At 61.3% G+C, this 26,489-nt stretch overlaps 1 protein-coding gene across 4 annotated transcripts in view; it reads left to right on the top strand.

Annotated features, from left to right (window-relative positions):
• The window catches only part of VAV2 (vav guanine nucleotide exchange factor 2), a 177,850-nt gene that overhangs the window by 78,074 nt on the left and 73,287 nt on the right, over nt 1–26,489 (top strand). For all 4 annotated transcript variants that reach the window (XM_018056168.1, XM_018056170.1, XM_018056169.1 and 1 more), the window contains exon 3: nt 23,508–23,566. In XM_018056168.1, the coding sequence (XP_017911657.1) occupies nt 23,508–23,566 (59 nt within the window). The remainder of the gene's footprint in view (nt 1–23,507; nt 23,567–26,489) is intronic.

The raw sequence follows: 26,489 nt of genomic DNA, 5'->3' as shown, positions 1-26,489 counted from the left end.
GATTAGCTCTAGAGGGGTGAGATCTGCGCTTGTGGGCCCCAGGGAGGAGCAGCTCTGCTTGCCCCACGGCCTGTCTTCCGTCCTTGTCTCCTGGAGGGGAAGCGGTGTGCCTCCGCTGGACCCGTGGCCCTCGCAGACCCCGACCCACAGGGAGGAGAGCTTGCTCCCGGTGCCTGGCGTCCGGGACCACCCCTGTCTGCTCAGGCCGAGCTGGTGTGAGCCACACTCACGCCTCTCTCTCGCTGGGCTGCCGCAGGCAGGTGATGCAGCCTCTCTGAATCTGCTGTAGGCACGTGGCGTGGGGTTACCGCCGCTCCCTCCTCGGGAGGCTGGGGCGTGAGCTGGGTGGCCTGACCTGTGCTGGTCCCCAGATTCCTGTTTTTGGCCAAGCTGTGCTGGGACCTGGGGCTGCCCGTGCGGACCTCGGCCTGGGAGGTGTGGAGGCCGCCTGCTGGCTGTGGTTGAGGGGTATGATATGTGGTTCTGGGCCCCTAGGGGCCTGTGCAGACAGTTCTCTGTCTGCTGGGGCTCAGAGCACAAGGCCTGCACCTCCGTGTGTCCAGCTGACCTGCCCCCGTGTGCCTGGCTGTCCTGCCCCCATGTGCCCGGCTGTCCTGCACCCATGTGCCTGGCTGACCTGCCCTCATGTACTTGGCTGACCTGCCCCCGTGTGTGTGGCTGACCTGCCCCTGTGTGCCCGGCTGACCTGCCCCTGTGTGCCCGGCTGACCTGCCCCTGTGTGCCCGGCTGACCTGCCCTCGTGTGCCTGGCTGACCTGCCCCCGTGTGCCCGGCTGACCTGCCCTCATGTACTTGGCTGACCTGCCCCCGTGTGTGTGGCTGACCTGCCCCTGTGTGCCCGGCTGACCTGCCCTCGTGTGCCTGGCTGACCTGCCCCCGTGTGTGTGGCTGACCTGCCCCCGTGTGCCCGGCTGACCTGCCCTCGTGTGCCCGGCTGACCTGCCCCTGTGTGCCCAGCTGACCTGGCTCCTCAGTGTTGGCTGAGTGGGAGCTGGCATGTGCACGTGTTGTGGGTCAGGGATGCTGTGCCTCCCGGGGTCCGAGGGCCTGGCTTGGGAAGGGCAGCCCTGTGCATAGGGCAGGGAGCAACCAGGGCACGAGCCACAGGCGAGGCCGCTGCAGGCTGGGGTCCTGGGCCCGCCAGGCCTTTGTACGAAGTGCCCCGGGGCCCGAGCCTCCCTGGCCTGGTGTGCTCTCTGTCTCGGGGGTCATCACCGTGCCTGCTGAGGTGCTGGGTGGCCCCGAGGGTCAGCGAGTCCTCAGGGATGCCTGGGGCGCAGCCTGGTGAGTGGCGGCCCGCAGGCAGGTGGGCAGTGGGCCCCGCGCTGCAGTGGGCGGCGGGGTCAGCCCAGCGGCTCTCGGGGCGAGCCCTGAGCGGACGCGAGTTCTGCCAAGTCCTCCCTGAAGGGAGCTGGGGTGCTCTCTGCATCGTTCCTAAGGGCCTCGTTGCCGCGCTCGGCCTCCTGGAAACCCGTGACAGCGACTGCTGACGATGGCGAGCCCTTAACGGCTCCTCCTGTGGGCCGTGGGCCCTCCCTGTGCCCGGCACACACGTCCCGTTTCCACGCTGACCCAGGGAGATGAGCACGAGTTATTCACACCCACGAGCCTTCAGTTACTGGATGGGGAAACCAAGGCAGGGCGGGGTGGTGGGGCCCGGACGGGCCGGCTCCAGGCCACCTTGGGGGCCAGCCTTGCCCCAGTGCCCGCTGCAGATCAGGCTGGAGCTTCCCGGGGCTTGCTAGGTGCCTGCAACGCTCAGGTTCCTTAGCCCGGCCTGGAGCCCCCAGACCCGCGGTGACCCTGCCCCTTGGTTCCAGGCCCTGGGGACGCCTCCTTCACCCCGTGATGGTGAGGGAGGTGACGCCACCCCAAGGGGCATGGGATGGGCAAACCCTGGTCGCAGCTCCAGGGCAGAAGGACCTTGAGGTGGACCCTGAAGGCTGATGGGGGGGGGTTTCCCATTTCAGGGTGGCCCCTGAGGGTCCCCGAGGCCCATCAAGCAGCGTCAGACTCCCCTCCCGTGTGAGGCGCCGGGTCCGGGGGGGAAGCCCCTGGAGGTGCTGCTGCCTGTGCTCAGGTCTCGGAGTGCACACAGCCCCTGGGGTGGGAGGGTGGGGGGCTGCTCCCTGCTCCTCCTGCCGCTGGGGCCCCCAGGCGCGACCTTGGGCCAGGCCCGCCCACATGAGGCCTCGGGGAGACAAGGCCCTTGGCCTTGGGGTGCAGGGTCCTAGGGAGGTGTGCTTGGGGAGTTCTCCCGTTGGAGAAAATTTGTCAGTTTTTTGCTGTAAGTTTGGGCTGGGTGTCCAGGAGGGAGCTGCAGAGCGCGATGCCCTCCATGTTGGGGCCCCTCCGGCCTCTGGACTCAGGCCTTGTATACGCAGTGAGCTCCAGGCCCGGCTGCTGCTGGCGTCGTGATGGTTCGTGACCCATCGTAGGGATCCCCCGCGAGGCTGGACGTGGGGCTGAGACCCGTGTGCTCAGCAGGAGTCCCTCTGCTGGCTTCCAGGCCGAGAGCTCCTGGACACACAGTGCTCGGCTGGAGCCTTGCTCGCTGCCTGAGCCCGGGCAGGGGTGTGGACGGGCACTGGTTCTAGCCTGAGCCTTGGGCGCCCGGCGCTGGCCCAAGCATGCCCCCAGGCCAGCGAGCGGCACGCGTCCCTTCCTCCTCCCCTCGCTGTCAGGGAGGAGTGACTATTTGGTCACAAGTGGGGGCCTTGGGGTGAGCCCCCAGGCCGGTTCCCGCTGAGCTTGCCCAGTGGGCCGGGTTCTGGGCTGGGCTGTGGGCGGAGGAGTGTGCGGTGCCCACCTGTGGGTGTGGATCCCGGGCCTGTCTGAGGGAGCCGCTCCCGGGGGTGTGTGTCTGGCTGGGAGCGCGGGGGTCCAGGTTAGGGAGACCAGGGCGGCTCTTGATGGGAATGTGACCTGGAGCCCTGGGGGCGGCTCCCTGGGTCTTAAGCTGGACTGTGAGGGTCCTGCCTGGGCTGTTGCTGGCTGTGCCCAGAGGCTGCCCCGCCACCCTGCGAGGCCCTTGCGGTGTCCCCCGGGATGGGGGAGACTCCTTGGTCCTGGAGGGCAGGCAGGCCCAGAAGCTAAACAGACACATTGGGGCCCAGGAGAGTCACCCAGGGCAAAACAGAAAGCAGCCCGTGGGTTTGGCACAGAGTCACTGAGCTCCCCTCTGCTGGCTTTGTGTGTGTGTATGGGGGGAGGTGTGCCCCCTGTCCCGGCCTCCCTGGGGCCTTTGCTGGCTCTTAAGTCCTCCTCAGGCTACTGGCTCTGCTCTGGGCCGCATCAGGCCTCCCCACCCCAGCCCCAGAGGGGAGCAGCCTCCGCGCGAGCTCATCTGAGATTTGCTACCCGAGGTTTCGTCCTGTCGTCCAGCATGGTCATTGCAGTGGTGGGTCCCCAGGGCAGCAGGGGGCTGTGGTCTGGGCTTTGAGCACCTGAGCTGGGTGGTCACCGACCAGTGCCTCGGAGGGAACTGGATGAAGAGTCCTGGCTCCCTCCAGCCCAGAGAGAAGTGGGAACCGCTTGGGGGCAGCTGGGGGCAGCGCAGAGCGCGAGCTTGCCTCCTGGTGGACCACCTTGGGGTGGTGGGCTGGTGCAAGGCCTTCGTCTCAGAGCTGCCCACACAGGCCGGGCCGGGGGACATTGGCTATCACCTGTCACCTGGGGCTGCGCCTCGGGAGGAGGTCTGCCCCTGGCTCATGCACAGCCGGTGGGCAGACGGACGGGGGTCGTCCACCCCTTGTGCTGCCTGACCACGTAAGGGCCTCCTCCTGAGCGCACAGTGGGCTCGCAGAAGCTCAGGCGGCTGCTCTGCCGCCCGCGGGCGAGTTGGTGTTTTCAGATCTGCTCTCGTCTGGGGATTAAAGAGCTGTGAACAGCCTGGAGCGCTGGGCCACGGCCACTCATCCGTGTGACAGGGACGCCTGAACACCCAGACCTTGAAGTCGCCTGAGAAGGCAGGGTGGGCAGCAGGGGCCGCCTCCGGGGTGACTGGATCAGGGCCAGGCAGGTGGCCTTCGGGCCACATGTGTCCCCCTTGGCCCCTGCTCTGGGAGGAGGTTCACTCTGGGGCAGCTGGAGCCTCTGCTTTGGAAAAGATTCACAGGTTTTGAGTATGTGGCTCCTGACTTCCCAGTGTGCAGAGAGGCCTCTGCAGGGACCCGAGTCAGCCCTGCCCCCTGCCAGAGCTGTGTGGCCAGAGCTGCTGGACCCGCCATGGCTGGAGTGAAGTCTCTGGGGTTACAGGGACAAGGATGAGCCAGGGGCAGCCCTGAGCCTTCCCCTCCTATGTAGCCTCCTTCATGCCCTGTCTGGCTGGGCTGCAGTGGGGGAAGCTGCGTGCAGACCTGGGGCCAGGCGGCAGCGTGCCTGGGCGACCCCTGCCTGTCTGCGGGCGTCTCCTTCCTGTACGTTTCGGCTTCTCACCGTGTCCATCCCATCAGAAGGCCTTGAGCTGCGTGTCTTTGAATGAATAGGTCTGATTCAATGTCTTTGAACTCTCTAGATTTAAAGGTAGCGGTTTTCTGAAACGTAACTTCTCAAGGTATCCTGCGCTTGCAAAAAAAAAGCCTCTGTTATACAGGGACAGCTCGGTGAGTTCTCAGGTAACCAGGCAACCAGGGTTAAGAGACAGGAACACCTGGGGGTTCCCGCCGCACCCCATGGGCGGGAGGGCCGCCCCATCGGCCCGAAGCGTATGGAGGGACTCGAGAGGGCAGTCGGCTGACTGCAGTGAGGCCTGAGGGACGGAAGAAAGTCATCTTGGATGAGTGACCTTCGAGGGGCGCCTGGAGGAGGCTGGGGTCAGGCAGGAGGGGCGGGTGCTCCCAGTGGAGGAGCAGCCAGGTGCGCTGGAGCGTGAGTCACGGCAGGAAGAGGTGCCACGCACGCTCACTGCCCTCGCTCACCGGGGCCTCCCCCGGGGCCTGGCAGGCGTGTGCAGGCCTGCGTGTTGCTGTTCGTTTCATTTTGCCTCAGTTCCAGTGTCCTGGATGCTCGCCGAGCATTTTGGATGCCCTCTTCACAGCCGCAAGAGCTGCTGGAACCCGTGTAAGCCAAGCTACCAGTTCTCTGCGGGCCCCAGTTCAGTTCAGCTCAGTCGCGTCCCACTCTGCGACCCCATCGACTGCAGCACGCCAGGCCTCTCTGTCCATCACCAACTCCCGGAGTTTACTCAAACTCATGTCCATTGAGTCAGTGATGCCATCCAGCCATCTCATCCTCTGGCGTCCCCTTCTCCTCCCATCTTCAACCTTTCCCAGCATCAGGGTCTTTTTCCAATGAGTCTGTTTTTTGCATCAGGTGGCCAAAGTATTGGAGCTTCAACTTCAGTATCAGTCCTTCCAATGAATATTCAGGACTGATTTCCTTTAGAATGGACTAGTTGGATCTCCTTGCAGTCCAAGGGACTCTCAAGAGTCTTCTCCAACACCACAGTTCAAAAGCATCCATTCTTCGGCACTCAGCCTTCTTTATGGTCCAGCTTCGCCTGTGGGCCTCAGGTGAAGCTTTTGCGGTACCCTTGACCTCCAGAGTGGCCCTGGATCTGGGAAGCCTACCGGTCTGATCGCCTGTGCTGTGGCAGCACCAGCTTCTTGCGTGCCTCCCGAGGCGGGGTGCTCACTACCCTAGGCGGCAGCCCTTGTTTCTCCCTGGGGGTTGCTCCCACAGAGCCCAGGCCTGCCGTGGTGGGGCAGTGAGGGGTCAGCACAGTGGGTTTTTAAGCAGGTTCCTGGTAGTGTTCACGGACCCCAGCTGGCTCCACTGCCTCTCCCCACTTCCTGCTGTGTGGCCCCTGCAGTCATCTCACCAGCCCCAGGCTGGACTTCATGCAGAGCCAGGACCCTCCACGAATCATTGTCCAGTTCAGTTCTGTTGAGTCGCTCAGTCGTGTCCGACTCTTTGCAATCCCATGAATCGCAGCACGCCAGGCCTCCCTGTTCATCACCATCTCCCAGAGTTCACTCAGACTGAGGTCCATCGAGTGAGTGCCATCCAACCATTTCATCCTCTGTCCTCCCCTTCTCCTCCTGCCCCCAATCCCTCCCAGCATCAGAGTATTTTCCAATGAGTCAACTCTTCTCATGAGGTGGCCAAAGTACTGGAGCTTCAGCTTTAGCATCATTCCTTCCAAAGAAATCCCAGGGCTGATCTCCTTCAGAATGGACTGGTTGGATCTCCTTGCAGTCCAAGGGACTCTCAAGAGTCTTCTCCAACACCACAGTTCAAAAGCATCAATTCTTCAGCGCTCAGCCTTCTTCACAGTCCAACTCTCACATCCATACATGACCACAGGAAAAACCATAGCCTTGACTAGATGGATCTTAGTCGGCAAAGTCTGAATATACTATCTAGGTTGGTCATAACTTTTCTTCCAAGGAGTAAGCATCTTTTAATCTCATGACTGCAGTCACCATCTACAGTGATCTTGGAGCCCAAAAAAATAAAGTCTGACACTGTTTCCACTGTTTCCCAGTCTATTTCCCATGAAGTGATGGGACCAGATGCCATGATCTCCATTTTCTGAATGTTGAGCTTTAAGCCAACTTTCTCACTCTCCTCTTTCACTTTCATCAAGAGGCTTTTTAGTTCCTCTTCACTTTCTGCCATAAGGGTGGTATCATCTGCATATCTGAGGTTATTGATGTTTCTCCCGGCAATCTTGATTCCAGCTTGTGTTTCTTCCAGTCCAGCGTTTCTCATGATGTACTGTGCATAGAAGTTAAATAAGCAGGGTGACAATATACAGCCTCGACGTACTCCTTTTCCTATTTGGAACCAGTCTGTTGTTCCGTGTCCAGTTCTAACTGTTGCTTCCTGACCTGCATACACATTTCTCAAGAGGCAGGTCAGGTGGTCTGGTATTCCCATCTCTTTCAGAATTTTCCACAGTTTATTGTGATCCACACAGTCAAAGGCTTTGGCATAGTCAATAAAGCAGAAATAGATGTTTTTCTGGAACTCTCTTGCTTTTTCCACGATCCAGTGGATGTTGGCAATTTGATCTCTGGTTCCTCTGCCTTTTCTAAAACCAGCTTGAACATCAGGGAGTTCACGGTTCACGTATTGCTGAAGCCTGGCTTGGAGAATTTTGAGCATGACTTTGCTAGCGTTTGAGATGAGTGCAATTGTGTGGTAGTTTGAGCATTCTTTTGCATTTCCTTTCTTTGGAATTGGAATGAAAACTGACCTTTTCCAGTCCTGTGGCCACTGCTGAGTTTTCCAAATTTGCTGGCATATTGAGTGCAGCACTTTCACAGCATCATCTTTCAGGATTTGAAACAGCTCATCTGGAATTCCATCACCTCCACTAGCTTTGTTCGTAGTGATGCTTCCAAAGGCCCACTTGACTTCACTTTCCAAGATGTCTGGCTCTAGATTAGTGATGGGGGCAGCAGTGCAGGATCCATGTGCTTGAGGAGCGAGTGGGGCAGGAAGCCTCCTGCAGCCCCAGGGACGCCCCTCCCGGTGACTTAAGATGGAAGGATCGAGGGGTAGGGGCCCAGAGGTGGAGCCGTGGGAGGTCGTTCTTGTGGAAGGAGGTCCCTGTGGGACCAGCCCCAGCTTGGTGGATGCAGGGACTCTGGGACCCAGAGTGCCAGGCAGGGGCCTCCAGGAAAAGTTGAATCTGTGCTCTGGGTCTTTTTTGGTGTTAGTTCTAGAAGGTCTTATAGGTCTTCATAGAACTGTTCAACTTCAGCTTCTTCAGCATTACTGGTCGGGGCGCAGACTTGGATTGCTGTGTTATTGATGGGTTTGCCTTGGAAACAGAGATCATTCTGTCGTTTTTGAGCTTGCCCCCAAGTACTGCATTTCAGGCTCTTGTTGACCATGATGGCTACTCCATTTCTTCTAGGGGATTCTTGCTCCAGTACTAGATATAATGGTCATCTGAGTTAAATTCACCCATCCTAGTCCATTTTAGTTCACTGATTCCTAAAAGGTCGATGTTCATTCTTGCCATCTCCTGTTTGACCACACCTAATTTGCCTTGATTCATGGACCTAACATTCCAGGTTCCTATGCGATGTTGCTCTTTACAGCGTTGGACTTTACTTTCACCACCAGTCACGTCCACAACTGAGCGTCATTTCTGCCTTAGCCCAGCTGCTTCATTCTTTCGGGAGCTATTTCTCTGCTCTTCCCCCGTAGCATACTCGACACCTACCGACCTGGGGTTGGGAGGCTCATCTTCCAGTGTCCTATCTTTCTGCCTTTTCATTGTGTTCATGGGGCTCTCAAGGCAAGAATACTGAAGTGGTTTGCCGTTCCCTTCTCCAGCAGACCACGTTTGGTCAGGCCCTAACTGGCAGGGACACGCCCTTCAGCCACTGCATGCAGCTGGACGACATGTGCTGGGTCACTCGGATGCACCAGCCCGTCTCCTCCCCAGGTGGAGCCGTGCTGTCCTCCTGGGCTGCCGGCTGTGTCTGCTGCAGGGGCCCCTGGAGCAGCTCGGGTGTGGCACTCTAACCCCCAGGCAGTCAGCACTCTCAACCCTGGACCAGCGTTTGCAACCTTCAGCTCTGTGCGGTGTCCTGTGGCTGCCGTGCCAAGGGCCATTCACTGGGTGCTCACAACTCCAGAAAGCTGTCTGTCCCAGTTCTGGATGCCAGAAGCCGGAATCCAGGTGTTGGCGGGGTCAACTTCACCCTTGGGCTCTGGGGGCGGGGCCTCCCTGGGTGGTCTCCCTCCACAGGCGCTGGGGGAGGGTCCCTCGGGCTCCTGGCAATTCCAGGGGCTTCTGTCTTGTGGTTGCGTCCCTCCCGCCTGGGCTTCTGTCGTCCCCATGGAGACACCAGTCACGTCAAGTGAAGGGCCCACCGTGCCGCAGAATGACTGCGTTGTAACTAATTACACTGCAGCGGCCCCTTTTCCAGGCAAAGTCACACTTCGAGGCCTCAGGAAGGACGTGGGTTCTGGAGGGACCCTCAGGCTTGGCTGTAACCGCAGCAGGTTCAGGTGACCCATCCTCTGTGCCAAGTGCTGGCAAGGCCACCCTGCGGGCTGCGATGGCAGATCTTTGTCCTTACGACCTTTACTGTGTCCTGTGGCTGCCGTGCCAGGGACCATTCTCCAGGCGCTCACAACTCCAGAGAGCTGTCTGTCCTGGTTCTGGATGCCAGAGCCCGAGTCAAGGTGTGAGGGGCACGGATGGGCTGGGGAGGGCCTCCCCTTGGCAGGGGCCTGAGGCCTCCCTGCTCTGGGTCTTTCTTCTCTGCCCTGCCCTCCTTCTCCCTGGGGGTCTTGCCAGGACCTCTTAGGAAGTCCCAGCCCCTTAGCTGGCCCTGCGCAGTTGCCAGGCCTGGCCGCGTCTACTCCAGCCCCGGCCGCGTCTACTCCAGCCCCTTGCACCTGGAGGGGCGGTGTGAAGACACCTGGGAGGTGTGCGGGAGGGGTAGCCAGTGGGGAGCGGTGGGGACTTCGGCAAAGGCCAGGACTGGAGCTGGCTTGTGCCCAGGAGAGGGGAGGGCCTAGCTGATCCCAGGAGGAGAGGGCTGCGGGCTCTGTCGGCCGCAAGTAAAATCTGTGAGAGGCCTTACCCTCCATCTGCGCCAGTGGCCCCCACGTCCACCGGCTCCTCCTTGCTCCGTGTCTCTCACGATGCATCATCCCGGGAGGGAGCAGCTAAGGGGCTGGGATAGGTTGAAATCCTCACGTCCTTGCCTGGAACCCCCAATGCAATCTGGGCACCTGCTGGGCACCAGACGCCACGTGGTGACCCTGGCCCCGGCTCCACCCCAGGGAGCAGGGCCTGTCGGGCACATCACAGGTGTTCTTCGAGTGCCTGCTGGGGGCCTGACCCGCCTTCCCCGGCTCTGCTGGGATGCCAGCCAGGGCGGGGGAGGGGCTGCCACATCTCAATCAGTGCAGAAGATAGAATTGTTTTTGATAGGACGATAAATAATTAATTCCGGTCTGGGATGGAAACATCGAATGTTGAATTATACACTTAGGTGTTAGATGCACTGTGGCGGAGGGTGGGGGGTGGCGGCTGGAAGTCCTGTGTGGCTTCCAGGCCGCCCTCACGGGCCACTGGGACCCCGGCAGGTTCTGCTGGGCTGATGGTGGGCTCACCCGGCAGTGGGTCCTTCTCTGTCCTGCCCCTACCCCCAGACTGTCAGCGGTGCCCCCTAATGGGGGCTGGGTTCCCGGAGTTCTTGACCTGGGCAGCTCCTTTACCTCCGTGCTGCTGGCAAGCATCCTTCTGGGGAGGAAGCTCGTGGATACGGAACAACCCAGAACAGGTGTAGACGGGCCTTGTCGCGGGTCATCCACTTGCAGACAAGGGTTCCGGCCTGTGGAGGGCTGTGCCCTTTGGTGTCTGGAGCCCGCTGTCTTGGAGGCAGTTTGATGGGCATGTAATTCTTCCAGCCACGCTGTTGGTGGAAAGAGCCCGCTGGACTGGGTTCAGGGCCTGGCCTGGCCACCCCAGGCAGCTTGGTGATGTGCCTGAACCGCGGCCCCTCTGGGCATGGGGCTGCAGCTTCTATCACAGGAGCATCTGGGGACCGACACCTGCGTGGAGGGACCCTCAGGGATCCAGGCCCCGAGTTCTCATCTGCCTCCCAACCCCATTTCCACAACCAGAGTCTTGGAGAACTGCCAGGCAAGGGGGCCAAGTGGGCTGCCCGCTGCACCCCAGCCAAAGGGCAGCTCCCCTCAAACAGACGCTGCTGTCAGGACAGTTTTAGAGTCACAGAAAATTGAGAGGATGGACTTCCCATCCCCCGCAGCCAGGGTGTCCCCTTGGCGTCCTCCTCCTCCTCCAGCTCAGGACGTTGGCGGCCGTTGATCAGCCAGCGGGGAGCGTTAGCGAAGCCGAAGGCCCGGCTCTGTTACTCTTCCTGGCACTCCCGCGTGTCCTTCTCTGTGCCAGGGCCCCATAGGGCCCCTCGTGGCATCTGGTTTTCACATGCCCGTGGACTCCCCTGGGGTGAGACAGGCATTTTAAAGACCGGATTCCTGCTGGGGCCAGCATCCCTCGCACGGCCCTCGTGAGGCCGGCTGTGGAGGCCGAGCTGGGGCATTGGGGCACTGGTGAGTCCTTGCTCACCTCCCCCAACAGGCAACAGCTCTGTCTCCTCCACTCCAGGCCAGCTACTCTCTTGTGGTCACGGAGAATCCATTCTGGGGAAAAAAAGCATCTTTGAAGCCTACTCGCAAGTATTAATGGGAAGAGAATCCGTGCATTGGCTGGTGCGGGAAGGCCCCGATGGGCCAGGAGTAAACAGGAGTCGAGAGGAGGCCACACTGGGGGGCGCAGTCTGGAGCTCGGCTCGTTTTCCAGCTGCTTCCTCCGTCAGCACACGCAAGGGAGGGAGAGTCACCGTAGGCTTCTTTCCCTCCAAGGGTTTCCTTTGCACAAAGATGCCGGGCTGCAGGGGTCTTGTGCTGACTCTGGTTCCTCATGGTTGGGGTGAGCTGGCTGCACGCCACAGTGTCAGGCACCAGGCTGTCCTGTGGGCAGGGCGCCCTCATTCACTGTGACACACGCTAGCCTGTCACCCCGCCACGTCCTGTTCGTGCCTCAGGTCTGAGGTTGAGTGGCACCTCCTCCAGGAAGCCTTCCCTGATGCCCCCTGCCCCCCAGCTCGGTTAGTCTCCTGCTGGTGCGCTTGTCCTTGCAACACTGAGCACACGCTGGGTCCTGTGAGCTCCAGAAGCTCCCTGTGACCTCTCATCCCTCCACAGGGCTTGGCATGTCCTGCCGCTTGCTGAGCCCTGTTGACCGTGTGGGTGAGGAGGGAGAACCCCTGCTGTGTCATCGTTGCCACGTTACAGACGAGGGCCTGGGACCCTCGAGAGCTGAGGGCGTCGCCGGGATTGCGGGGACTCTCTGCAGCTGGATATGGAGCCGGGTTTAGTGGCGCCAAGCCTAGCCCTCTGCCCCCGTGGGAGGCTTTGCCACAGGAACCCTGGGATGGGGGTGGGGTGCGCCTGGCCAGGGCAGCGGGGAGACCTTGGGCAGAGGCCCCGAGCCCAGCTCCCTCTTGCAGGACACATGAGCAAGGGAAGTGGGCACCCCACAGCCCATGGTCAGTGGCTGCCCTCAGCTCCTCCCCACCCCTGCCTGCGGCTCTGTGGACCCGTTTGGAAAACCCCTCCCTACCCTCCTGGGGACAGGCTGGCTGGGGGCACAGTCTGCAGGACCGTCTCCTCGGGGTCGTCTCATCAGCTCGGGATGCTGTGAACACTGTCTCTGTGTCCCCAGGTGTTGGCGAGAAGCAGAGAACGTCTCTCTCCACTCTCTTTTTCTGAGGGCGCTAATCCCCTCCACGGGGCTCCCCCCTCATGACCTAATCACCTCTAGCAACAAATGCGTCGGGGAGGAGGGCTTCTGTGCATGAATTCTGGGGGGATGCAGAGATCCAGCCCATAGTGAAGGCTGACTGCTGTCCAGTGACGGACCGCCACAGTGGACTTGGGGATGTGGAAGCGGGGGGCCACCCCCGGAGGGGCGGGAGTGACGACTGTGGCTGTGACTGTACCCGAAGCGCAGGGGGCCTCCTCAGCCATGAGGGTGTGTGTTGCCCCTGTTCCTCAGGTGGGGAGCTTGGGGCTCAGCCACACTCAGCGTTCGCTTCTCCACTGGGAATGGACAGGGACTGTCATTTGTCAGCCTCAGCATGACCTTTCTGAAGGCTCAGTGCTATCAGATTGTTCCCAAAACACCCACCTAGCCACGAACACATTTGGGCTTGCACTTTGTCCCCTAACCTGTGTAGCTGCTCAGGACCATCCTCACACAGCTCCATGGCTGCTGCAGTGCCAGCAGTCACCCCCGACATCCCTGCTTCCCCTCCTGCGGGATATCAGCAGAGCTGGGGGTGTGAACGCAGGGCAGGCAGAGCTCTGCCCTGCTCCAGGAGCTGGGGGCAGGGCCGCGCCCTCCTTTGCTGTCAGAAAGCCCAGGGAGAAAGTAGGGAAAACACTGCAGGGTGGCCAGAGCCCCCAAGGCTCTTCAGGCGCTGGCGTCAGAAGCAAGGAGCGGGTGAGGCTGGAGAGATCCACGCTGCTCGGGGCACTGGGGTTATGCTAGCAGTTAATAACGGAGTTACTAAGCCATCACTTCAGAGATAAGTGTGTATATTGAAAAATTATTGCCATGGTGTGAAAGATACAATTTTTGTTCCCCTTCCCATTAAAATGGCCATTAATCAGGGAGGGCAGTGAAGCAGCTCTGAAACGCACCGGCCCTCTCCAGGTAATGGCTGCTATCACCGCGTCCCCATTAGCAGCCGGGGGTTTGATGGATGGGGCCCAGAGCCCGAGAGCCAGAAGTGCCGCGGCGGGGGCGGGGCATTCCTGGGTCAGGCCTAGACTGGGGGCTGGGGCTGTCACCAGGCAGGCTCACGGCTGTCTCTGTTAGTGTGAAGCTGACCACTCTGACCCTCGGTCTCTCTATCTGACACGGGGCACAGTATCACCTTCTCATGTGGCTGAGGATTCAGTGAGCCAGGCGGGTAACTTTGCAGCCCAGCACCATACTCATGGTGAGGGATTGGGCTGGGGCTCAGGGCTCGGGCCGGGGGTCAGGGCTCGGGCCTGGGGTCAGGGCTCGGGCCAGGAGTCAGGGCTCAGGCCGGGGGTCAGGTCTCGGGCCCGGGGTCAGGGATCAGGCCGGGGGTCAGGGCTCGGGCCGGGGGTCGGGGCTCAAGCTGGGGGTCAGGGCTTGGGCCCACTTCCGTGCTGGCTTCTTCAGGGAGGCCCTGTGAGGCTGGTGTGACTCTGCGCGCTGCTCATGGGTTGACCCTCAGCGGCAGGGCCAGGCTGCCCGGGGGTGTGGGTCCCCAGCCTCGGGGACTGCAGTCTGGCACCCGTGGGTCTGTGCGCTGGGGACAGCCTCCTCCCCAGCACCCGGTGCCCCCAGCTGCGGTTCTGGGAGGGGATGGAGGAAGACAGGGTCCACTCCCTGTTTCTCAGCAACTCTTCCAAGTGTGAGGATGGAGGGCAGACGCAGGTGCAGGTTCCGCCTCTCAGAGGGGCCTGGGCGTAGCCAGCCTGGCTGCCTCTTCCAGGTGGTCCCCGGCAAGTAAGGGCGCCTGTCGAGGCTGTGGTTTCCTCATCTCGAAAGGCGGGGCGATGGTCCTGACCCCGTGGGATTGTGCTGGAGACAAACCACCCGTGCCGAGGCAGGAATTCACGTAACAGCAGGCAGTCGCAGCTGGGCGGGGCCATGGGGACCCGCTCCCGGAGCAGGCTGTGTAGACGCCTGCCGCCTGGCCCCTCGGTTCCCCAGGATGAGAGAAGGGAAAGTGCAGTGGGGGCCTTTGGTGGGGGGAGGCCCTCGCCTGGGGCTGGGCGTCCTTCCGCCTCCCCGTGCTACTCTGTAAAGCGTGTGGCGTCCCAGGCCTGGGCGGGGCGTCTCGTCCTCCCCCTGGGGCTCTGGTGCCTTCTGGGCAGTGACTCACGCCGCTGGGCGGCCTCGCCTCGGATCAGCGGGGAGCCGTGCTGTTGCCTGTCTGCGGCTGGGTCTGAGATGCCGCCCACGTTTTGACATGCCTTCGGCTCACCTCTTACCTGCCAGCTGGGTCAGGGCAGGCCCAGCCCCCTCCTCTTCCTGCCGCACCGTCAGTCGTAGCAGCTGTGATAGCGGGGAGGGGTGTCGAGGGGGAGGGGAAGCGCATTCACAGACGGTGAGTGGCCAGAGCGACCCACTCCTCCAGCTCCCTAAGCCTCCTTGTGGTCTGACGCGCTTCCTGGCCCCCAGGAACCTCAGTTCAGTTCAGTTGCTCAGTCTCGTCCGACTCTTTGCGACCCCGTGGACTGCAGCACTCCAGGCTTCCCTGTCCATCACCACCTCCCGGAGTTTACTCAGACTCTTATCCATCGCATCGGTGATGCCATCTAACCATCTCATCCTCTGTCGCCCCCTTCTCCTCCTGTCCTCAATCTTTCCCAGCATCAGGGTCTTTTCCAATGAGTCAGTTTTCCGCATCAGGTGGCCAGAGGATTGGAGCTTCAGCTTCAGGAGCCTCAGGGCCTCACTTAGCAGCCCTGCTCTCATGCCTGGAGGCGAGGCTGGCGTCTGTTGGCCTGTGATCAGGGCTGGATGAGCCCAGGTTTCGGGGCGGGGCCGGGCTGAAGATCTGGGGTCCCGCAGGCAGATGGATGAGCTGTGTCCACCTCTGCTCAGCCCCTTTCAGCCGTGAATCCTGAGCCTCAATTGTTCCTCCATGAAATGGGAAGATTGCAGAAATGTCTCCTGGTGGAAGTAGCGGGGAGGAGGAGCTGCTGCTGCTGCTAAGTCGCTTCAGTCGCGTCCGACTCTGTGACCCCATAGACGGCAGCCTACGAGGCTCCCCTGTCCCCGGGATTCTCCAGGCAAGAACACTGGAGTGGTTTGCCGTTTCCTTCTCCAGTGCATGAAAGTGGAGACGCTCAGTTGTGTCCGACTCTTAGCGACCCCACGAACTGCAGCCTGTCAGGCTCCCCTGTCCCCGGGATTCTCCAGGCAAGAGTACTGGAGTGGGCTGCCATTGCCTTCGAGGAGGAGGAGGGGGAGGTTTGAATCGTCGAATAGGAATGAGCCTCATAAAGACTTGACCGGGGCAGGGCTGGACACACGTCCGCAGTGGCTGCCACGAGGCCAGTCAGAGCAGGGCCTTGCGCTCCAGACAGGACCCCTGCTTCCTGTGCTGGGTCTGCCTGGAGGTCCTGGGTGGCCTTTGCCAATTGCTTCTGTCTCCCAAGCCGGGGTTTAGGTTTCCTGTCTGCAGAGTGAAGACTTTGGACCAGATGGTTGCTGAGCTCCTTCTGTTACAGACTTGCGTTTTCCTGGCTGATTCCCGCAAACCTTCCTGGTTGGGAAGAGCTCTAGTTCGGGTTCCGCCGCAGTCCTCCCAGTCCTGTGCCCGGACGTTGCGGATCACGGACCACAGACGGCCAGTTCCCGGAGCCCTTGGACGTACACTGTCTGTGGCAGGGATCCCGCGATGGGGGCTCTGGGCGCTCCACCCTCTCCTTGCCCCTCACTGTGCCCCCTGAGGACACCTGGATCCAGCTCCCTCCCAGCCTCTTCTGTCCTGGCTCCCAGGCGTACCGAGCGCTGCTCCTGGCCTCTCCTGCCTCGACTGGTCCTAGGACTGCTTCTCCTCGAGGTGCCGGGGGCTGGGCTGGCACCCCTGCACACTGGCTAAGCCCGCAGCTTAGGAGGGGGTGGCGCCAGGAGGGGGTGGCGCCAGGGAGAGGGGTCTGCCGCTCAGCCCTCCTCTTGTAGCTCTTCCTAGGGTGTCAGGACGGAGGGGATGGTAAACCTCAGCCCCCCACCCCGCGTGGCCTCAGAGACACAAAGAAGGTGTGGGTGCTGGGGGCCGAAGACACAGGGCGGAATGCCGTGGCCCCTGCCCCCTGCGCCTCGCCCTTCCTGGGCTCAGTGTGGCGGTCAGCTGGTCTCCAAGGCCCCGGGCCGTTCGCCTCTCCACGCTCCTGGCCCAGGGCTGCTCACAGCTGTGGCGTCCCTGGGGGCTTCTGCTCGGCCCCTCCTTTGGCTGTGCTGAGGACTCGTAGACATGATCTGAGCCCTCAGGGTAACCAGGTTGCAGCCCCTCATTCCCAGCAGGAAACTGGGGCCCGAGGAGTGGGGCGGATGGTTGGGGGAGGGACGGAGTTGGCAGCGGAGCCAGCCTGTCCCCCGTGACCACCCGCCCGGGGTGAGCGGGGGTTCGGGCTTTCTCCTGGCCCGGGGGAGGCGGCGAGGACAGATGCTTGGTGTCCCTGCTTTCGCGGGGCCTCCTGTGTGTTTCACAGCCCGACTCCGGCGTGATCCCTGACCCCAGCGGTGAGGACCCGGTCACGTCGCCGTACCCTCTGGGCTTCAGTTTTCTCACCTTGCAGAGACGAGCAGCCCCTCTGGCGGGTGGCTGTGGAGACAGCCGGGTCCACACACGGAGAGACCGAGGCATGCAGAGGCTGACTGCCCTGGAAGTGCGCCGCGGGCAGGGGCCTGCGAGGCCGCCGGCTCAGACCCCGCAGGGCGCCCGGCTCAGGGGTCCCGCACGTCGGCATTCAGCCCTCTGTCCCTGTTACAGACGTCAGCACCTGCAGAGCTCGAGGCGTAGAGACTCTTGCCGCTGGTCCCGAGGCTCAGGGTGGTGTCTTCTCCCTGCATTTGAGCGTCTTTTCTTGATCTGGACCCACCAAATGAGGAAGCTAGACGCGGGGAGTGGTTTCAAGTCTCGCTGGAAGCCCAGTTCAAGAGCAGGACAAAGCAGTGTCCAGTTCCGAGACGTTGATAGACTTTTCTTTCTCGTTAGCCTTTTTTGTGCCTCCTAAGTCACCCTGAAGCTCCGACCCCCTAAGGACCAGCAGACTGCCCTCCCTTGCTACTGGTCACCTGGCCCCACTAGTGGGCTTCATTTTGCTGTTCGCTGTCTTGGGGCCTGGAGTCCGGCCCCCTCCCATCTCCCAGCCTCCTTCTGGCTCCCTTGAAGGAAGACCGCATCTGTAGGGCCCCCGGGTGCTGATGTGCCGCGGGTGGTGGCTGAGATGACCGGGTCCCACCGGCTTTTGTTTCCCGGCCTGTTGGAGGCGGCGTTTGAACACGAGCGTGGGTGCCCGCAGTCCCTCCTTGCCGCCGCTTGTCATCTGAAGGCAGAGGCACCCGTGTCTCTGACCTTGCTTTCAACGTGAAAAGAGAAAAAGCAGGTCGCCGCCGGCTGAGCTGGAGAACGCCATTTATAATGATTTGCTCCTGAATATGCAGCCTCGTTGGCTGTGGATTTCCCCCACAGATAGGGAGTTTCCGGGGCAACGTATTTAAATGAGCTTGATCATCTCGCCCGGTTGGCTCCGAGGTGCTGCTGCGTGTTTGCGATGCCTGGTCCTGGCTGATAAGGGGGTCTTCCCTGGTCTGTGCCGTTCCCACTTAGTGATTCCTCAGAACGGCGGGGCGCCCCCCTGACCACGCGGGGCTGGCAGACCTGCCCACTCGCCAGCTGACCAGAGACTGGGCAGCCGGCCCTTCTAAAGGCCGAGGTGTGTCCCTGGCCATCCTCTGGATCATCCCTGTGGGGTCCTCAGCTCAGGTCCTAAGTTGCAGGGCAGGGACTTGGTGGCCCAGTGCTTGAGAATCCACCTTGCAGTTCAGGGCTGTGGGCTCAGTCCCTGGTTGGGAACTGAGATCCCGCAACTCGAGAGCCCGGCGCTGTGGAGCCCAGGGCAGAGTGGCGCGCGGTCTGGTGAGAGCAGTGTCAGGGCAGGCGGCACCTGGCCTGGGCCGGCTTCCACGGGAGACGGCAGGACCGTTCAGGGAGGGCCCGGGGTGCAGTGCGTGCGCACTTGCGTGCGTACGTGGCCCCTTGTGCCGTGCAGACCTTCTGGGACCCAGTGTGATGGCGGCTTTGCCACCTCTAACCTGAGGCTTTCGAGGTTGCCCCAGAAGCAGGGAAGCTTCATGAGCCGTGCCTGAGAGTAGCCCCTGGGAGGTCTGCTCCCATGGGGTGGACCTCAGTAACTGCAGGGGAGGCTGGGAGACGTGCAGGGGGCCTGGAAGAGGAGCTCGGGGTTTCGTTGCCCGCTGCTGGCTCCCGTGATGGGAGCACGGCAGCGGCCAGCACAGACCTGGGGCAGGGCCCTCGTTCCCTCGAGTCCCCAGTGTCTGCGTCTGATGTGTGGAGAGTGGGGAGAGAGATTACATGCAGGAACATGTCTGCGTCGTGTTCATCAGTGTGTTGCTCGGCACTTGGTGAGGGCTTGATAGATGATAGTTCACGTTCCTACAGTTAAGATGTAGGATTGGGAGGCAGGTTCTCATCGGAACCTTTGCTGTGGATCCTGTCTGTCCATCTACCCATCCGTCCATCCATCCTTCCACCCATCTGTCCATCCGTCCTTCCCTCCGACCACACACCATCCACCCGCCCGCCCACCTCTCTGCTTATCCGCTCACCCATATCCCCACTCTCTGAGCACCCTTGCAGTCACTGTCCTTAGGCCATCACATGAACTCGTCTGTTAAGAGGCAGCTCGGAGCCTGTTTTGAAGGTCAGATGTGGTAGCTGCTGCAGTGTGACCTTGAGTGAGTTTGTGGGTCCCTGGGCCTCGATTCCTGTCTGTAAAATGGGGGCACAGTGTTGGCCCACTCCATCTGCTGGGAGGGAGCCTCCTGGGGCTCTTGGAGCTCCAAAAATGTCCCTGAACCCGACCCATCCTCTGTTACGGCCTGGCCAGAAGGCCCGCGGCTGGCACTTCGCAGGGCACGTTGAATGTTTGATGAGTGAGCAAGTCACTCGACTCCTCCAGACTGAAAATAAAGTCCCTGACTTCTCTTTTCCGATACTGTCTGTCTTGTCTTGTCTGTTCCTGTCTCATCCTACTTCAGTGAAAAAAAGGCCCTTAGGACCTGTCTGAGTTTATGCCTCACCAGCAGGTCAGCGCCTGCAGTTTGCAGACCCTGCCCTGGAGAGGTCGGAGGCGAGTCCTTCCCGGAGCTGGAGCCCTTGCCCCACCGGGAAACTGACTGCTGCAGCCCAGGGACCCGAGCAGAGGAGGGCTGGCAAGCTGGGCAGCCTGCAGCTGACTCTGCCTCTCAGGGCCTAGCTGCAAGGCTGGTCTCTGACTGCTTTTCCCCAGGTTTCAACAGAGGCTTTGGCAAGGGGCTGCGGAGTCCAGGCCTGCCTGGAGGCCTCTGGGTCTCCACCCCGTCTCCCCTGGCCTCTGAGTGATGCTGCCTTTGAAAGGCAGAGTCCCCACCCCCTCTGTCTGTCTGTCCTCCCTTGGCCTTTGGTCTCTGCCTTTTCAGCCCTCATCCTGAACTTCTCTTTTGAAGTCACAACAAAGTTGTAAGCCCCGAGCCTGGAACCAGACCTTTCCCCTCTTCCCGTGTTTTCGTCCGAGTGAGGGCAAGGTTCTTGTGTGGGTGCTAAGTCACTCAGTCACATCCGACTCTTTGCAACCCCGTGGGCTGTAGCCCGCCAGGCTCCTCTGTCCATGGGATTCTCCAGACCAGAATACTGGAGTGGGTGCCGTTCCCTCCTCCAGGGGACCTTCCCCACCCAGCGGCCGAGCCTGCGTCTCCTGCGCTGCAGACTCGTTACTGCTGAGCCACCCGGGAAGCCCAAGTAGGAGGGGTGAGTCAACCCTAAACCAGCGCCTGGACCTCCTCAACCCCTGGTCGTGCAAACGCGCTGCTGCAGGCCAGACGCCTGGCACACGTTCCAGCGAGACCAGCAGTCTCACGGGAGGGGTGCGCCCGTTCCCATTTCACAGGCGGGCAGACTGAGGCTGGGGGCCGGATGCAAACTCAGGATGGTGCAGGCCATCTGACTGCATCCCAGACCACTCCGGTCCCCGCCCCCACCTCGCCCCATGCCTGCTCCGTAGGGGGCACCTTCTGAGGAGCGACCACCCTCCGGGCAGAGCCTGGGAGCCTCCATTCTAAAGCTCCTCCCATGAACGCGAGGAAGCCGACTGGCCAGTGTCTGGCAGTCTGTTTGCCCGGATGCAGGCTGGCGGGGCGCCGCCTCGGGGTCTGAGCAGTCCGCGCCCGGTGGGGCCCGGTGAGACTGCCGTCCAGGGTCCAGGCCTCGGGCCCCAGGCTCTGCGCTATCACCAGCACCCTTCTTCCTTCAAGTGAAGGGGCTGAAGCCCTGCAGGTGACGGGCGAGCGGGAGGCAGACGCGAGAGGACAGCAGGCACCTGTGGCTTTGGGGAGCTGGCATGCGGCTGTCCGCTCCCGGCGCGGCTGGTCCCCGTGGGCACACACCCTCCTCCCGCGGGTTCCCTGCCCGGCCTTTGCACACACGTGCCTCTGCTCGCCCGGGGCTGAGGCTCCGTGGGCCCCGCGGGAGCTGCTGCTGGCTCGCTGAGGCCAGGAGTCTGAGCCTTTTGTGTGGAGGGAGGGAGGGGGCAAGACGAGCAGCTGTGTGTCTTTTCACTCGTTACCAGGGATGCAGGGATGCAGACGAGAAGGGGGGATGGAAGTTGGGGAGATGTCATCCTTTGACATGTGTGTTTTCAGAGGAGCTGGCAGGGACTCTGAGGCGGGAAGTTTTTGATCATTATGGGAGAGGGATGCCTCTGGGGAAGCCCAGCTCTCACCCGAGGGTGGGGAAGGCACCGGCCAGAGGTGCCTCTGGGAGCCACTAGGGTGCTTCGTGACACCTGCTCCCTTAACTTTCATGGGGGCGCCTCCCCTCATCTGACTCCACAGTTCTCAGGGGTCTGCTCCCTGGAGCCCCTGCCCTGGGCCCTGGGTCACCTAGCCAGGTCCCCCACAGGTGAGACCTGAGATTTCCCTTTCTGCACAGACTTGCAGGACGGACCAGCAAGGGACAGGGCGCCTTGGGCAGAGCTGGGACGGTTAACCTCGTTTAAGGAGCTGGCCCCGTCTGGCGATCGGAATCCAGAGCCCTTCACTAATCACTAGTGACAGGCTCCAGCCTGGAGCAGAGCGGCCGAGAGCTCAGGGCCGAGCCTTGCTGTGGTCACGGCAGCTGCAGAAGCCGCTTTGTCCCCCGAGACTGAGGACCCGTGGGCACACGGGCCCGTCTCCTGGCCTCGGCTCGCTCACCTGTGGCAGCTCCCCCTGTCCTGGGCTCTGCCCACACGAGACGCGGCCCCGACCCCAGGTCAGCAGACAGGCTTCGTTTTCTGAGCCGATGCTGGCCTGTTGCTGGTGTCTTGTTTGGACTCGGCACGGAGGATCCTGAGTTGTGTCTGGCTCAGGGTGGAGGAGCGCGTCAGTTGACTGGTGATATCTGCCACGGTAGGCGTAGGAGGGGGGTGGCACGTGTGCCCTCCAGTTGCCAAACCCTTGGGCCCCGATACTTTCAGCATTCTGTCTAGTGACTGTAAGGACACCGAGCAATATTGCTTTAATTTTTGTTCTTCCTAAATATTTAGAGCCCTTTAAAGCCAAGAATAACAGCAGAAGCCAAGTCGCTCGTTATATGTGAAAGGCCTCTTGGCACACACAAGTGTGGGGGCCCCGGCTGGGCCAGATGCACAATCGGCCCATTGAGTCTTGTCTGAGAAGACGCGGAGGAGCCTGTCGCTCCTTGGATTCATGACTTCCATGCGAACCGGCCCCTGAAACAGAGCCCCTCCCGGAAGTCAGCGCACAGCGCGCGGCTTGTTGGCCGGATCCACCGTCTCGCCAGCTGAGAAAGGGCCCTTGTGTACAGTGTGGGGTTCTCTCCCCACTTCTAGAAAATTGCCGCTGGACGGAGAGCCACCTCACACGAGGTCTGAGGCGTGTGTCCCGGGTGGGGGGCTTTGGGGACGTGAGCTGGCCTCGGGCTTCCCGAGTCCCTCGTGTACACAGCCGGCCTCGTAGGGGTGTGAGGATTCGCCGGGATGACGCACATGAAAGGCTCACTGGGCTCAGTTTCTGAGGATGTCTGTGAGTGTGGCCAGTGGTCATCGCAGGCCGCGATGCACGTGTGTGTGCACACACGTGCACGCACACACCTGTGCACACGCAGGGGGCTCCTGGAGTCGAGGCCTGTCCCTCTGCCTCCGCGGTGCATGGTCTCTCACAGCAGGTTCCCCGTGAGTCCCGCTGGGAACCGTGAGCAGCTTGTGTGACCCGCGGGTCACGCTCAAGCATGTAACGCTCTGTGTTCAGGGTCAGCCGTGCTCTCGCCTGGCCCCCGTTCACCGTGACTGTCTGTGGAGCCTCGTCCTTGCTTGCCCCGGTCATCTGAAGGTCTGTGGACTGGCTGTGTTGAGGCCTCTGAGGCTGGGAGCCGGGTGGGTCTTGTGTGTCTGGAGGGGGCTGGTTACAGGGCAGGACCGGGCTGGGGCAGGGACCCCAGGACTTTGACACATCTGTTCATCCAGGGAGAGCCTCCTGGGATCCCCTTGTGCGATCGGAACCTGGGCCTCTTTGTTTTCCCTCTACACCCTGACCCCCTAGCTAGCTGGGCATCTGGTTAAATGGTCCATGTGGAAAGATTGGAGGGGCTGGAAGGGAAGGGAGCTCTCTGCTGGGATGTGTGCACCTATGCTACGCTCCAGGCTGCTGTGTGACTTTGGGCAGTCACTTGGCATCTCTGGGTCTCCGTCTCCCCACCTGTGAAATGGGTCAGCCCCCACCATGACAGGAGTTATTATTAAATCACACGATGCCTTCCAGAGCAGGAGCCGGGGGGGGGGGCGGCCCTGTGTGGTCGTGGTGTGTGTGCACACCTGCGGTGGCCTCGACGGGGCAGACCCTCTCCTGGGAGAGGAGGGCGGGACTCAGTGAGTGGCCGATGGGCAGGAGATGGCAGAGGGGCTGTGAGCCCAGGCCTGGGCTCCGGGGCCCTCAGCAGACATCAGTGCCCCGAAACGACGCACCCTGCACAGCAAATGCGAAACAGTTGTCTTGTCTAAAAAGACCTTATGCTCTGCTTTTTGTTATTTTTTTCCTGAGATGAAAAGCGCTTTAGTAACAGTTCTCGACATCCACAGAGCACTTCGTTACTGTCTTGTGATGACTCCCGGCTTTCTCATGAAATTACAGAAGCGTCTTTTCGTCTCTCCTCACAGGTCATCTCCGCCGTGTCAAGACTCTCCTTGCACAACTTGGCTCAGAACAAAGGGATCAGGTGAGCTTTGCGGAGCGCGCGGCAGGGCGCCCACCACTTCGTCTTCGTTTGCCTCCCATGTCTGCCCTGTCACAGATCCTGGAGTCTTGAACAGATACCCTCGGCCCGGGTCTTTCTCATGAATTTTCAGTGTGTTGGGTTGCCTGTTGGTGGCGGCTGGAAGGGGTGGGGAGGAGGGGCGAGGCTTTAGCTCACACCCGGGAAATCTTGCAAGCCTGTTACTGATGGCTGCAAAATCTCTTTCGATTTAGGTAATAAGATCAGCAAATTAATCCTTTCACAGATCATCGCCTACCTAAATGCCCTCTCCACATGTCAGACCTGGGTTTTGCCTCCAATGAAGTAGCGGTGTTTGTGGAGATGGGGCTGAGCCAGGGGCCCTGCCTGCCTGCGGCTGTGGCCGCCCCCCCACCCTCCCGCCCCCGCCCCGGCAGGAATCTCCCCACTCTCGGCTTTAACTCTGCTTGGATGTGCAGAGAATTCTGTGGTGCTGGGGTCTGATCTCTGACACATGGATGTTGGGGAGTGGGGGACCCTGGGACTGAGGGGGCGGAGGCATCTGTGGGGATGGGGGCATGCCAGCCACATGGGACAGGGGAGGGCAGCCCCTGGTGAGATCTGATCGTTGCAGATTCCGACCCTCAGATTGGGGTCAGGGAGACCAGCTTCCACACCCAGTGGGGTTCAAGCCTAGGGCCTGCCTCCCCCGGTGTCCCTGGGTCGTGGGCCAGCGGGGTGGGAGAGAGAGGTTTCGGGGGCAGAGGTGACTCCTCCTGAGGATGCAGGGCCTGGGGGTCTCGCCTGGGTGGGTACCGGTGACCTTGTGAGAGTGGTTCAGCTCTGGAGGGGGCTCCCCCCTGGTGTTGTCATGGGGGTCCCTGCACGCTCGTGGGCTAAGGGTCCCAAAACCAGGATGCCCACTGCAGCGGGCCCCTTGGTGCGGCTGTTCGCCCAGGTCCAGAGAGTCATGGGAACAGATGCAAATATCAGGGAACCCACCCAGAACCTCTTTTCCTGTTGGGTTCTCCAAAGACTCAGAAGTTTCACTGAATTGAGGATTTTTTAAAAATGTCAGATGAGGGACAGGCTGTTTAAAAATGTCGTTGCACTGCTATTAAACACATATTCGAGAATATTGGTGGCACGTTTAGGGTGTAAAGCATAACGTTAGGGTGAAGTCCCTGCACCGCCTCCTGGCCCATGTTCTAGAACGTCGCTCTGCCTGTGAGGCCCCCAGCTGCGCGAGCTGGTTTTCAGTGTAGCTTTTGTCTATAACCGGGACTGTTTGAAAATGTGTAGTTTTAAAAAGTGAGTCATTGCTGGATACACAGACAGTTCGTGTGTTTTCTTGTTTGTGTTTTTCCCAGAAACGGTCGTCCGTTCTTTGCCCCACTAGCCCGGATGACAGGCGTTCTGGGTGCTTCCTCCCTGTTCCAGCACGTCCCCCACCTGTGTGCGTGTCTGTGCGTGCATGTAGGCGGGAATGGAGTTCATGCCACGGAAGTCAGTCATTTTATTGGCTTTGTCATGTAAAGCGAGAGTGCGATCTTTTCTTCCCATCTCATAACCATCCTCCTGGTCGGGGGCCTGGTGTCGGGGAGCGCAGGGGTGCTCCTGGGGCGCACGAGGCCCTTGGTGGGCTGAGCGCAGTGTCAGGCTCCCCATGCCCCGCCCTGGGGCAAGAGGCCCGTGGCCAAGGCCATGACTGCCCTCTCTGTTGGCTCCCGGAGCCTCGGTTTCCCCGGGCTGACAGCTGGCCAGGGAGTCTGCTGGTGGCTTAGAAAGTGGTGAGGGGCCGGAGAGCGACCAGATGGCCTCTGATCAGTGTGGAGGTCCCTGAGGGGCCGGGCGGTGCCCTGGCCTTCTCAGCTCCGTCTCCCCGTCTCCCCTGACCCCTCCGCCCCCGCAGTCCCAGGGCCCCTGCCCCACGGCGCAGGTGTCTCCCCGGCCGCTCCTGCGCTGGGTGGACAGAGGCCAGCTCTCCAAGGCTGGCCCGTGGACTTGGAAACGCGCCTTCTTCCCTCTTTCTTCCGGGCAGCATGTGGGCACAGTGGCCCCCTGGATGGGGAATGAAGACCCCAGCCCCTAGGGCGACAGTGAGCAGAGAGCGGCGGTCTAGCCTGTGGAGCAGCTGAGAGCTGCTCCAGTCTGGTGGGCTACACGCCTCGTGTGGGCAGCTCCTCGTGGAGCTGGTGGGAGTGGGGTAAACCCGGAGGGTATCTCAGGGTTCATTGAGGTGAGGCTGAACCCCGAGGTTGGCGTTGGCCTGCCCCCGTGGGGGTGACCTTAGCTTCCAGCCCCTGGAGAGGTCTAGCTGATACTGTGGCCCTGAGGTCCCCCATAAACCCCATGATTTCACAGACCTCTGGCCTGGCCTGGGCACTCCCCCCGACCCCCACCCAGGTAGACAGAGGTTCTTTAATCAGCAGGCTGTCCCAAGGGCTCAGAGGTCCCTCTCGGGAGCCAGGCCAGAGCCTGACCTTCCCTGGACACACAGGGTGTGGCCAGCCTAGTGCCGCTGTGTTAACCCTTTATTGCACGTGGGGGAGGGAGGTGAGGGGGCCGGGAAGGTGTTTGTGGACCAAAGGCAGGGACGGGGCCTGCTGACCAGAACAGCACCTTCACAGGAAGAGCTCGCCTGTGTCTTCCCCTCGCTCTGATCACTGAACGTACCCTGGGCCCTGTCTCACCCAGTGTTTCTCCCTCCCTGTCTGAGCCCCAGTCCAGAACTTCCCCGGGGTCCTTTCCCTTCGCAGCGCCCAGGGACAGGCCCTCCGGCACGCCCCGCAGCTCCCCCGCCCTGGGCCTGGGAGGTGGGCTCTGGCCGCTCCCGAGTGGGACGCATCTGAGCAGCTCCACGCAGGCCGAGGGTTTCACAGGCGATGTGACGGCCGGGAGCCACCAGCACTCACACAGGACCCTG

This window comes from Capra hircus, chromosome 11 (genome assembly GCF_001704415.2).
Source record: "Capra hircus breed San Clemente chromosome 11, ASM170441v1, whole genome shotgun sequence".
Lineage (NCBI taxonomy): Eukaryota > Metazoa > Chordata > Mammalia > Artiodactyla > Bovidae > Capra > Capra hircus.
Note: the sequence above shows the minus strand (reverse complement) of the source record. Positions and strands in the feature narration are given on the sequence as shown.